Source organism: Lepeophtheirus salmonis, chromosome 4, assembly GCF_016086655.4.
Source record: "Lepeophtheirus salmonis chromosome 4, UVic_Lsal_1.4, whole genome shotgun sequence".
In the NCBI taxonomy this organism is placed as follows: domain Eukaryota; kingdom Metazoa; phylum Arthropoda; class Copepoda; order Siphonostomatoida; family Caligidae; genus Lepeophtheirus; species Lepeophtheirus salmonis.
Genome location: NC_052134.2, coordinates 16,064,045 through 16,077,998, shown reverse-complemented (window position 1 = coordinate 16,077,998; position 13,954 = coordinate 16,064,045). Strand labels below are relative to the sequence as shown.

The 13,954-nt window shown below is 30.8% G+C and overlaps 3 protein-coding genes across 8 annotated transcripts; 1 reads left to right on the top strand and 2 right to left on the bottom strand.

The window, feature by feature from the left end:
- Positions 1-222: 222 nt before the first annotated feature.
- LOC121116267 (uncharacterized) lies at positions 223-7,762 on the bottom strand. The gene is made up of 6 exons (XM_040710511.2): positions 7,313-7,762; positions 7,027-7,252; positions 6,621-6,945; positions 1,079-1,299; positions 521-632; positions 223-460 (listed from the first exon to the last, which is right to left on the bottom strand). The coding sequence occupies exons 1-6, from the start codon at positions 7,501-7,503 to the stop codon at positions 387-389; spliced, it is 1,149 nt and encodes a 382-aa protein (XP_040566445.2). The 5' UTR covers positions 7,504-7,762; the 3' UTR covers positions 223-386.
- LOC121116913 (uracil phosphoribosyltransferase) lies at positions 5,442-6,610 on the top strand. Its single transcript, XM_040711226.2, has 3 exons — positions 5,442-5,763; positions 6,018-6,258; positions 6,333-6,610. The coding sequence occupies exons 1-3, from the start codon at positions 5,520-5,522 to the stop codon at positions 6,490-6,492; spliced, it is 645 nt and encodes a 214-aa protein (XP_040567160.1). The 5' UTR covers positions 5,442-5,519; the 3' UTR covers positions 6,493-6,610.
- LOC121116912 (uncharacterized) lies at positions 7,313-11,270 on the bottom strand. Of its 6 annotated transcripts, none has more exons than XM_040711224.2 (3): positions 11,155-11,270; positions 7,903-10,102; positions 7,313-7,762 (listed from the first exon to the last, which is right to left on the bottom strand). In XM_040711224.2, exons 2-3 carry the CDS (start codon positions 10,018-10,020, stop codon positions 7,571-7,573), a joined length of 2,310 nt encoding a protein of 769 aa, XP_040567158.1. In that variant the 5' UTR covers positions 10,021-10,102; positions 11,155-11,270; the 3' UTR covers positions 7,313-7,570. The 6 variants fall into 6 exon arrangements, with proteins under 6 accessions (XP_040567158.1, XP_040567157.1, XP_040567156.1 ...); XM_040711223.2 differs by lacking the exon at positions 11,155-11,270 and adding an exon at positions 10,662-10,816; XM_040711222.2 differs by lacking the exon at positions 11,155-11,270 and adding an exon at positions 10,169-10,573.
- Between the last annotated feature and the right edge of the window lie 2,684 nt (positions 11,271-13,954).

Sequence of the window (13,954 nt, the reverse complement as noted above, 5' to 3'; positions counted from 1 at the left end):
GATGGAGGCAAAAATGTCCTCGTAAAGAGCTGGGCTGGCATTCTGCCACATCAGGGCAATAGAGAGGAGTCAAGGAGAGTATCTATATAGACTCATAATAGCAAAATGTATCTTTAATATTTATTGCCAATCTGTACGTAACTTTTAACAATGTGCAAAATATTTTAGTCAGTTCTGAAGTGACAATCAAGAATATAAATAATCTATGTATATTATATAATATTTAATCAACTAAATTAATATTTATTACTGTATGCAAACCTTAAAAACAACTTCATTATAGTTTTTTTAAGACATAAAGAAATAACTTTGGTATATAATATTTTATCATAAATTATTTTGTTTTTATGGAGAATGTGATTTTATTTGGTAGCGATTTTTTAGCTCTAAGGATCAGTAGAGACGAAAAATCCAAAATAAGAGGGCCAGCTACTTTGATCCACTCCTTCAGACAAAGGATCTGAAACAAATGAAATATGTAGATTAATAAATATAATAAATTGCCATAATATGATAATACCATTGTCCATTGTGGCTTCAATCGTCTTAATTTCACTCGGAGAAAGAACCAGCAGCTTAGAGACAATGGGTAAAAGCTGTTTTTTTTCGTCACAATTTGACATGGTCACAAACTAAAAAGATCACAGGTAATTCCCATCATGAGAGACTCAAATCTTTTACTTTTTCTTATTATATTAACAGGACTCTCACGCCACAGATTGAATTTCTCAAGCATTTTATAAACATAGCAAAATATTCAAGTACACAGCTAAACTATTTTGGTAATTGATAACACTCATTTATGATAGTAAAAATAGCATAATTAGAACCAAACCCTGTGATAAAGGCCTAAAAGAAAAACACAAGTGCTTATAAGGACACACTTGTCGTTTTTAATGTTTTATCTGAAGTAAATGACTTATTTTTGACAGTGTGTATGCCACTTAAGTATTTTTTCTTATTTCAAAACTTGAGAGCCCGATTGAATGACGTTGTATATAGGATTATCAATTGAAAGATTATAAATATCACGCCAAACTAATCTTCAGAACTTGAGAGCCCTGTATTGTATTAATACCTTTAGTATGACATTTTTAACATATTCTTGATGCTCAATATGTTTGATTCGATCCTCAGAACGTCGATAGGATCGAATTTCCTCTTTGAGAACCTCTATCAACTCAAACATACGATGGTTTTCAGATTCCGAGTCACTTAACAAGCCAGAGAGATGTGATATTTTCTTTTCAAGTGATCGGATCGCCTCTTCATCCTTGACAATGATGGTTTTCTCCAAAACTATAATTTATAAAAGTTAAATGTGCTTTTACGTTTCAAGTGCAAAAAAAAATTCCTAGGGTAAACAATCAATTACCAATAATTAAAAATATAATGCTTAGTGTGTATGGAAAAAATACACTTTTATGGAAATAAGATAGGCTCTAGTCTTTAGCGATAATCAGGAATTCTTATTATGACAACAAATCTGTTTGTCTAAATGTAGGGACATTTTAGATGTACTATCTTTTAAATGACAGTATTATGATAGTAAAACAGTAATTGAGAATTTACCCAAGTTATGAATTATGAATAAATCAACAGCAATATTTTAAAAAGAGAAATATGTTTTACCCATAGAGACATTTAGAGTGATGATGTGAAAAAGTAGTTGACGTCGTCAAAAAAGAAGGAATAGTTGACCAAAATATTGGAATTGTAATAGTTAGGTATGTTAAAAACATAAAGGGAGCTTCAAATATTTTTATTTTTTAAATGCTTTTTGTGATATAATGATTTATTACCATAATTATATCAATTAAAAAATTTAAATAGGTGTGAATAAAGTATTTTTAAGCAAATCCTTTTATGAAATATATTAATATTTATTCCAACGTTTAAATTTAAATATAATTTTGTTAAGTATTTCAAAATATTAATAATGGATTTAGGAAATTATTCTGACAATAATTTAACTTAAGAATGAATCATTATTGATTCTTAAGCTGAATAAGATTCATGAGTATTCTCTGAGCTTTGATCCCTTGAATCCTCTCACTTTCACGTTTTCACAAATGATATCATTGTATACCTGCACATAACATTTTGAAATAGATTTAATGAGTGTGAATATATGGTTTGATTCAGGAGATGATTCAAAGACATGATCATTAATAGATTGAAAGACCTAATTTTTTTTTCTTCTAAAAACTGATATTTTTTACAACGGCTATACCAATATTATAAAATTGCTAGAGCTTATATCGGGGAATATTATGTTCCCGATATTTTTTCTCTCGTCTGCTGTCGGGGCGTCAAAGAATTTTCCTTGCCATAGCTCAGTATCATCATTAGCTCTATGGTTTTACCATATATTCAATATATATATTAAAGTGGTTCGTTAAGCCAATTGAAAATGTATTCATTTTCAACTTTTTCAAAGGTCAGATAACTTTTTACGTGACATAATATGACCAACTAACAAATTTAAGGTTAATAGAATAAATTTTTGAAGTTCTGCAATTTAATTGAATGTCTGAAAGTGCTATTTTGATGATTATTTTAGTCATATTTCTATAATAAAAACTTATATTTTACACCTATGGATAATTATTTTATATGACTACTTTACATTAGGTAAATGTCTAAAAAAATTAGATCCTTTCCATTTGTATTCATACTTATTTTCAGTTCCAGTCATATTACCTAATATTTGCGCAATATAATCCATTCTTATCATACAAACAACTAGCATTTAAAAGCTGTATTTCATATAATTTGAAATAATAGGACTAAGACACCCTTATTTACTATTAGTTTTTTGATAAATAGTAGCATTTGAATTCTGTGGCTTAAAAGGCTTAGGAGACATATGGTCTCAATTGGGATTTGGAACATTGAATAGTTTTCTATGGAACTGAAACTTTGTAGAGTATGTTTTTATACTTGGGAAGAACTTTTGATAGGTAGACATTCCCTAAATTAAAAAAATATAATTTTCGAGCCACTCTCTAATATGTATGAAATAATATATTGTATTCATGTAACACAAACTTGTTTGACGAGATTTGTATTTTTTTTCGTTTCAATTTATGATCCTTAGTCACACTATTCTCTTCATACATATTAGTTTCATATTATTGAGGAGACGTCTTTAGCTCACAAGTGTGTGCTTGTGTGTGTCTGTGTATCCCCAATCCAATCCAATACAATTCATCAATTCCATCTTCAGATGTTGACATATATATTTATTTTTCAAATATTTTAAATTTGAATCCTTGTAAAGAGAGAACTGACAACAGTAGTTAATTCTACAGATTGGCTTATGCGCAAATGAAATCGTAATAATACGCACATCATATGTGGTGCGTCAACACAAAATGAATATTGAACAAAAATCAAGAAAATGAGTCATTTTCCAATCTATTGTTGTATATAGATCATAAATATAAACACTAACGATAATATTTGGCATGACAAAAAATATTCAGCAAAACTTAGGTGCATTAGAGTTGTTTATTTTAAATGCGCGTTGTTGTGTCTAGGTCAGCGTTTCTCAAACTTTTTTCAGTCAGGTATCTTTTCAAAAGTCCATAAAATATCAAGGCACCCCAGACTAAAATATGATACTGCATAGCCTAAATGCAAATATCCTGAGTATTCAAGATATGAGATTGTAATGAACAGAGCATAATATAAACTGCAAATAATAATGATAATAATAACTTTAACTTTTAAAAACAAAGTACTTCACAATTAGATTGACCGCCAAAGCGATGCAGCAAAACAAGAACCCAACAACAAGTACATGAGGACTCAAATGAAGTAAGTTGAGGTCCCACTTCAATCATGTTCAGTTCTTGTGGGCTTTTGTCTTTAGAAAACGATACAATAAGTTGTTCTTTGATCTTTGTGAAATCAAATGTATTTTCAAGGTTGAACGATAAAAAAATATGCTGCACAGTGCAGTCACTCTGACCTCGGCGGGCTATTGACATGTCAGGTTATTGAGAACGGATACTTGAGACAGATTTTGACGGTTCATTTTATTTATATTTATTTAACTATAATGAATTTAAAATTTAATCTTTTCATATGTAAAAAGAATATATTTGAAATGACATATTATTTTATTGATTTTTTTTAATTAGATGTAAAAATAAGTAATATTTGGCGGCATCTACTTTGGAAAACGCTGTCATAAATATTAGAGAAGTGAAAATGCGCGCTTCACTTTTTTCACAAGCAAGCGAGGATACGCAGGAAAAAATTTCTAAATAGAAATTACAACTTTTCAAAGGAGAAGTTATTTTTCACACGCCGAATGCGCTCCTTTTCCCTTCTCTAGTAATACTGTACAAAAATATAATGTAATTTTTGAAATACATTATAAATTTTTAACTTAAAAAAAATAATACACTTATTAACACATCTGCTTATTGTATAATTTTGGAAGGGTCATCATCATTCATCACTCATAGTCTTAGCCACTGGCTATGATGATAGAGGAGTGACTATAGTGTATTTGAGAGACAAATATGGGCTATGAATCATTTCTATTATTGATTTGAGTAATTTAAGTGCGGGACCTTCGAATAATTTATTAATAAAAATGTAAGATAATTTCATTAAAAATAACATAATTTTTTGTTGTTGTAACGAGCCACTTCTAAATACTAATAAAAGGATGAACTCAACATTGATTCCCTATTATATGCACTTATTAAACCCAATATCGATAAACAAGTATCAAATTATATTAATATTTAATCATATCGATAACAAATAATTGAGTAAACGTTACACTTTAGGGGGGGTTCGTTTTTCAACTTCTTCCGAATTTCTAAACAATAGTCTTAAAAGTTGGATTTTTTCTAAAGTTATCTTATGGAGCAAAAAGAGAGAACAACATAAGGAAATTGGGAACACACATTTTGATATTTCCTTTCTGAAAATATAAAAAAAAAAAAAAAAAAAAATAGCGCGCTATACGCGTATCAACATTTCCTTAATACGTCATCATTTTAATATTTATTGACTGAAGAAAGAATGGTTGCCTTTTTTCAAACTTTGACCAAGATGTGCGACCTAAAAATAATGGAACTTTACACAGCTTATTTTCTTACATAATGCCAACAACTTTTTGCCAGTAGGCCTAATCGAAATTCGAAAAAAAAATTGAGAAACAAACCGCCCCATTAACACATCTATTGAACGAGATAATAATATATATATTATTCAAATAAATACATCAAACAAAAATGGATTAGATAATATCACAAAAAATGTTTAATGGGTAGATTCCTATATACGGTCTTTCTTAAAAGAATCCGAGCGTACTCTGAAGATAAGATAATACAGGGCAAATTGGTATGATAGCATTTAGCATACGTAATGAATTGGAGGAAAATAAGTATATACAGACTAATATATTAATGTATACGCAAACATAATATATGAAAACAGCACTCTCCTTCCTGAGCGTAGTGTGAAACATTCATTTCTGTGAGTGAGAAGCCGTCATGGAGGTGACAGTAATTCAATCTCGTGCTTTGGAATATCTTTTATGTAAATTAAGGGATGTTAATTTAGGTCAGCGTGAATTTGTTCATTATGGAGATCGGGCCATGCGAATCCTCGCAGAGGAAGCACTCTGTCGCCTCCCAACAATTGTAAAAAAGGAAATGAGAACTCCATGCGGAGTGATTGAGGGGCTGGTGGAAGACGGAGATGTCAAGCTTTGTGTTGTGTCAATTGTGAGGTCAGGTATGAACTCTTAATACTAACTAGTAAGTCCTAACATCCGAGGCGTTCCCAGGATTTTTTTAGATATAAATGCCAAATTTGACAAATAACTTATGTTATTTAAATTTGAACGAAAAATGAATTATAAAACTTTATCAGTTTTTTTTTTTTTTTTTTTTTTTTTTGGGGACTCTACAGCCTCTCCAGCCCGCATGCGGAAGCCCCTGAACATAATATTAAGTAACAGACATTAATCTATGATAACAATTTCTTAGGAGACATTCTTCAAGAGGCAGTTCGTCAAATTTCCCCAGGAGTTAAACTCGGCAAAATTTTAATTCAAAGAGATGAGAACCATGTGGACAAGGTTCCCATTTTTTTATATGACAAATACCCTAAAGATATTGACTCATGTTTCGTTATTCTGACGGATCCAATGTTGGCAACAGGAGGCTCAGCTACACTTGCAATTAAGATGCTACTTGACAAAGGCGTCAAAGAGGCAAATATCCTTTTGTGAGTATTTATATTTTATTAATGAATATGATGTAAGTCTTGGAATAAAATAGTTTTTTTTTGTATATTTATAGCTTGAATCTAATTTGTGCCCCTGAGGGTCTTGAAGTATTAAAAAACAATTTTCCAAAGATTCAAGTGGTAACAGGTGCCATTGACAAGTGCCTTAATTCAGAAAAGTTTATTGTACCAGGACTTGGAGACTATGGGGATAGATACTCAGGAACTGGATAACATGTACAGTATGGGCATTGCTGTCATTTGTCACTCATATTATGTATATACATAAATTATATTCATTTATTGTGCCAAACGATCATTTAAATAAATAATAAATAACTAATTAATAATATTTACAATACCTTTAGACTCTTCTAGTTCTTGCACTGATTCCAGAAGTTTCTCTAGAGGCATAGGAGAATTATCACGCATTGATTCATTTTGGCTAATAGCAGGAGATTGTCTTGAGTTCATTCCACTTGTCTGCTCAACAGAACCTTCAGGAGCTTCCCTTTCGAGCATGGGAGAACTATCTTTAGATTGAATGACAGAGGACGAAGCAAGCAAATTTTGTTGCTCTTGTAAAGACAAATGTAGCATTATGTTCTTGTTATCTAAGTCATCAATTTGCTTTTGAAGCTTAGAAATGTCCTCAAAATGTTTAGAGCCAATTTGCTGTATTTCATTCTATGCACACACGCACAAAAGGGAATGGAATAAAATGAAATTAAGCTAAAAAAATAAAAAAATATTTGCTGATGGTATTACCTCGTAATACTGAGCCTTTTCCTCGGCCTTTATCTTATGCTGGATCGATAGTTCCTCAAGAGATGATTCAGTCTGATTAATTGTATTAACTAATTCTTCATGTTTATTGCGAGCAGCTATTTCTTTAGCAGCCATTTCTTCTAGTAAGGATGAGTGCCTCTGCATTAATCTGTCGTGATCCTCTTGAAGGTGATTTTTGTCCATGTCAGAAGATGCCAATTTATTTCTACAAAATTCATGTGAAAATATAAATAATTTATAATAATAATTATTATTAATATCAAACCTTAGTGTTTCAATCTTTTCATTTAAATGTTGTATCGTTCGTTCATATTGACTATTTTCAATGGACTTATTCTCATTGCTTTGACTTTCCGAGTCCTTTGAGGAAGTAGATTTAGACTGCCTTAAAACACTTTGAGCTCTCAATTTATAAGACGAAAATTCATTTTGCAAATCTTTGAGAGAAGCTTCCATTTCTTTGAAAGAATCATCTTTGCGCCTTACTTCCTCTTCAAGCGTGGAAACCTTTTTTTGCAAGGAGTCATTCTTTAATCTCAATACTTGGGTCTCTTCGGCTGCTAGGAGTGAATCGTTTTGAAGCTTGGATTGAAAAAAAATCCCTCTCGGCGGTTAAATTTTGCACCTTCTCCCTCAATTCTGACAATTCCGAGTTTTTTTCTGTGAGCTGAAGCTCACAAGATGATAGCTGACGAGAACAATCACTGAGCTTTTTCTATATAAAAAAATGAATTAAGGTCAAAAGGTTTACTGTCACATGGAATTCTAAGAAAAAAAACCCTAAAATTAAGTGTTATATAGTAACAAATATTAAATAATGCTGTCATAAATAGGATCGTAAATTAATTAAATAACCTGTATCTCTTCAGAATTGTCAGTCTCATCTTGAAGGGAGGATTCTAATGTTTTCAATTGGACTTCTAAATGGTTTTTTGCTTTTGTTTTTTGCTCAAGCTCTGACTCTAAGACTTCAATCCTCTGCTCTTTTGTATCACTCAAGTCTCGAAGTTCTTTTAATTCTTTCTTGTTAGTTTCTAATTCAGTGTCCAAAGATTTCGCATTCTCCAAAATCTCCTCTTTCTCATGGTAGGAATCAACCGTTTTTTTCAATTCCAAAATATATCCTTGACTTGACTCATCCTTCTGCTTCAACTCAGAAAAATCTTTATTTAATTTAGTAAACATATTTTCAGTTTCGGACAAATTATTTTTCAATGCCTGATTATTAGTATTCGCTAAATTTAAATCTTCTTGTAACTCTAATATTTTCTGTTTAGAAAGAACGAGATCCTCCACGGATTTTTTCAAGTCAGACTCAACAACTTTGATAAAAGACTTTTTCGCTTGTACTTCTTCCCCTAATTCATCAAATGCACTTTGGATGTTTGACAAGTTATTGTTTGTTGCTAGAAGTTTGTCTTTATCAGCCTTTCGTAAAGCCTCCAGCTCCGCAACTCTTTTCTTTAATTTGACAGCTAAAATTTTCAATTTAGCATATCTTTCTTCAAAATAACCTTCGCAATCAGCTAAACGATTTTGTTCGTCAGAGCGACTAATAGAGCATGTACTTGCTACTTCACTAAAATTATCTGGGATCACACTGTCCTTACGTGAGTGCTGCTTCGCTATTTGAGACTTAAGTTCCCAAATTTCCTTCCCTTTCTCTTCAGCAAGCTCTGTCAACTTCTTCTCCATATCCTGTTTAATTTCATTGATCTTTTCATCATCATTTTCAACTTTTTTTGAGATCAATTCCGTAGTCTGGATCTCATATGCTTCAACACTTTGTTTCAAAGACTCAATTTCAGTCTCGTACTCGTACAATTTTTCAGATACACGATGGAAATTTTCAAAGTGTTGACTTAAACTAAGAAGCATATCATCGGTTTTTAAATCATTACTCATCAACACCTTTTTCAAGCCCTCTCTCACCTGACTTAAACTATATGCTTCATTTTTGTATTCTGACATTTGTGCATCATGATCCTTTTTACATGCTTCCAATTGACTTTGAATTGCACTTGTTTCTGACAATAAATTTTGAACTTTTTCTTCTAAAACTGATTTTTCTTCACGTAGTTTGGAATTATTCTCTTTGAATGAGGCGGTTTCCTTCAATTTGAGCTCTTCAAGCTCTAACTTTTCTTTTCTCAATTCATTGTGGCTTTGAGTCAAATTTTCTAAATCTGTCCGAACAGATCCCAATGTGGACTGTAATTCATCCTTTTCATTCAGTATTGTTGTTAGCTGAGAGGCAAAATCTTCTTTGAGCAAATCTTCTTGCTTTTTTAATGCATCTTTTTGATTAATATCGTATTCCAACTTGAGATGAATGAGCTTTTCTTCACTCTGAGTCAATTCCTTCTTTACATTTGACTCCAACTCTGACTTGTAACCTTGGTACTTTTTAACAAGATCGTCAAAATCCTTTTTAGATCTTGAAAGTTGATCGTGAAGGCTCGTTAATTTTTCCTCCTTTAAATCAGCGTTCTTTTTAAGATCTGAAAGAGCTTCATCACGCATCTTTTGATCATTCTCTGATTTTTTTTCAAGCTCATCCTTGGTAGTATTGTACAAATTTTGAAGTTCATTTTTCTCATTCTTTAATTCCTGTATTACTTTTTCTAAATTTTGCTTTATTTCTCGCTCTGAGCTCAATTGCTTGTTCAACTCCTCAACGGAATTGTTTTTCTCAGAAACCACAGTTTCAATGGCATTTTTGAGAACAGTGGCAGTTTCTTTATGAACCAATAATTCAGCTTCCATTTCTTTTATACTTCCTTCACTAGCACGACTGGTTTGAGAGTCTTCAAGTTCCTTGGTAATTTTTTTGACGTCTTGTTTAACGCTATAGAGTTCGGATATGAGCTTCCCTAGTTTATAATTCTTTTGAGAAGTAGTAATTTTTAACTCATTCTTTAATTCCTCAATAGCTCTACTATGGATGACTCGCTCTGCATCCAGCTCTTTCATCCATTTCGATTTTTCTTGCTCAAACGCTAAACGTGTATCATAGAGGGCACTACTTATAAAGTCTCTTTGAGGATATTTATCTCTAAAACAAAAGAATTAAAACTATTCAGGAAGGATTCATTTAATGAAATACGTACATGGGACTTACGAATAAAAAGGCCGAAAGAACCAATCAAGGGGTACTTCCATATCATAAAAATAATTGAATTGCTTTTTATTATTAAAAAAATTGTTTTACTGTGCCTTAAAATATTAGTTGAACAACATAATATATTAAAGTATTCTTTTACTTAACAGGGCGTTCTATTGCAGGAGCAAGTGTACACGTTTTCATTAAATTTTTACAACTGATAAAGTGTTAAAAAAGGCCTCTCACGGCAAGGAATAATTAATTTTCTCTTAACTCTGATGGAACTACGCATATACTACATGCATAAGTAATATGTATGTAAATTATCGGCATCAGAGTGAACAACATAGGTATATCAATTCCGATGGGTACACTACAAGTTGAAATGCAATGCCTTTAACTCTTGTTTCTCCCCTAACAAAACACCTTCAATATAATAATCGAAATTTATATTTAACTTTGAATAGGGAATAGACGTAGTTAGTGGTATGTTGAAAAATAATTACTTTACCTGAACTCGCGATATTATTAATTATAATCATTAATGGCTTTTAAGCATTAGTTAGTTATGACTTATGTATATTGACAGGTTATGTGTTTTGTTCCTTTCTGAACTGAGAGAAGGGACTCTTGACTGCTCAGTGCTAACTGATATTATTTGTTATTAGATATATTACCTATGAAACATATATATATATATATATATGAGCCAAGAGGAATTCAATTAATAAATACTAACAGCTGTGGTCTTTATTCATGTGTTGTCAATTACAGGCCAGCTCTATGACCTACGTAGACCGGCACAATTATAATTGAATTTTCTCTATACTTTACATCATACGATATAATATATTAATGACTAATAGTACTAATAAGTAATAACAGTAATTCTAAGGACTTAGTTAAGTTAAAGTAACATGTACGTAATAATAACATCACATGACTCGCAACTCCAATAGGCAATAAATATTTTGTACTATAATAAATACATACACGATTGTTACCTTAATTAATTTGAAAATGCCAAATGGAGATGAACTTCCAGGATTTTTAATTGATTTATTTTCTATTGATATAAAAAAGAAAAACTCATGCAATGACGTAATAATAATACTAATAAATAATGACAGTTGTCCATTTGAAAATATACACTCTGACTGTTAACAATCTACGGATTGTGTTTTTTGAAATCACGCGACCTTACAAAGACTTAATAATAACAATGAAAAACATATTAACACAAAAATATTTCGACGACTAGGATAGGGGAATCTTGGCAGAAATAGTTTAATTGACGTTCAGGAAATTAGTTCTAAATATGTCAAATTTTATGTTTAATTCTTGTCATGAAATATCAATCAGGTTAATAATTTTGGAAAAGGTGTTCTTGCTTTTATTTGTTTTGGGGGGCGTTTGAAGTTTCTTAATAATTTACGAGAGTAATCAATAAACCATATATCTTTTTTTTTTAGATAATAGGAATCTTTTTTCATAATTTCTAACATATTTACCATAATTGTGAGAGGTTGCGTGTAACTCCAGACATTAAGTACTAGAGGAAAATATGGATACATAATTGAGTCAGTTGTTTACTGCAGGCTGAAATTCAATATATTTGTTATAAATTATAATTTATTTTATCTATATTCTATGTATTTCGCTGAATGTTGTGATAGGCCCTAATATATTTTCAAAGTTCAATAATTATAATTCATGAAGCTTAAAGATTTTAAGAATAATAAATTATGCTAAGAATAATTATCATCTAAGCTTATTATAATATATTTTAATACATATACCATATACCTACAAATATTATTTTAAAATATTATATTACTTTTCTGTCAAATTAATTTATTAATACATTTATTTTTTATTAAATTAATATTTTTCAACAATTTCTGTTATCTTGATATAATTTACTAAATATAAAAATAGCTATAATTTGTAAAAATGATCTTTTAACTAGATCATGAGAAGTGTAAGAAATATAAATAAGGCTTAGAATACTATGATTATGTTATTTTACTTGTTTTTGAAACTTTGTATCTACTTCCTTGAGAAATGATTCTCCAAACTCCTGATTAAATTCGTATTAAGAGCCAGTCCTAAATAGTGCTGGTTCTATTTTTAAGAGAAATTTATTTTTCCAATCAAGTGCGAGGCCTATCAGAAGTGTAGGGCCAACTAAAAATATAATGGCCTAAGGTTGTCCCTGTCAGTATTAATGTTGCCATAGCAATTCATATGGACTACAAGACACTTAATAATGTATAGATTAGGTGTTCAAGTCTATTATATACCTTAGATCTTTGTTTATATCTGTGGATAAAGCACAAAAGTTTTTGGGTAGTACTGAAGTTCATGGACAAACATGTTTAAGATATTCGGAAAATTAGGATAGTGTCTATAATGATAGATGAAATCGATTTCTGATATACTTCCATTTATAATTCTAGACAGTCCTCCTGTTTTGAATTGTTAGGCTCATACGAAGGATTTTTAAACACTGGTAAAAGAGTTGAATCGAAGTATCCATCTCAAACTCAAGAAAAATATTTATTTTCAGTATCACTGGATTTTTTAAGCATAACTAAACTTCGAAGAAACATCTCAGATTTCTTGTCAAGAAATACTTGAATTATCACCTATTTATAACGTTTCAAATATTAATAATTGTAGTTACATTTTCAGCCTGAAGTCAACATTTAACTTGATTATTTATTTAGTCCTCGATTCAAATAATTAAAATGAACATTACTAATTGATCAGTGACCACTAATCTGTCATACTCCCTTGATTCACCCCCTCCCCTCCCCCCTCTTTATCTATTCATTAACTAAGTTCGATGTCGGTCTCATTTTTGTACCTATGCTCTTTTAAGGAAAACGAACAGTATGATTCAATATATCGCGCAAATATCAACTATCATATTTTTTATTATATTTGTAATTCGCCACAAGGAAGTCTCAAGTTTTAAGACATTTCCATAATGCACACATCATCAATCAAAGTGAATCACACGTCAAAGCATTAATTATGTCATTTGATATTCTTTATTTGAAATGAAAAAACAAAACAAAGCAAAAGTAAACCAGACCACAATTTATGTTATAATGCATTCATATTTAAGTGAAGGGGGGGGGGTTAATTAGTACTATTTCACGAATTCTGTAATGAGTTTTCAAGGAGTTTAGCTTATATCACGTATTAATGAGAAGTAAGAGTGTTCCTACTAAAGACGGGTTACCACATCTATTGTGTGTGTACACGTCTAAGTTTATATTAGGTATAAATATATATAAATGATATCAGTAGAAAAGTTGCTCTGACAGCAACATAATTTATATTATATATGTCACTTGGCTATGGCCATATTTAAACTTACAAGTTATACGCAAACGTGAAAATTCAGTGTGAATGGGCATGTTAAAAAAAAGAAAGCGAAAATCAACATGGTAATCCTAACAATTTGAAGAATATTTAGGAGGAGAGAAAGAATTATGCTCATGACGTTAACTAGATCAGCTACAATCAGCTGTGATAAGAGATGAAGGATAAAAGAGTATAAACAATAACATTTGCTAGAATTACTCCGATTTCAAACCCCAATTCTAATCTGAGTCCAACAAGGATTTTCAAGTAAAACTCAGGAGCAAATCCTCAGGGTTACTCTCCGTCTTTTATGAGCACACACGAACGTTCAATCATGTTTTGAATATAATTGAATCTATTTAGGAAAGAATGTTCACTACTCAGGAATTAAATAATAATGACAACTGTTAGGAAAAATAAAATTCTTTC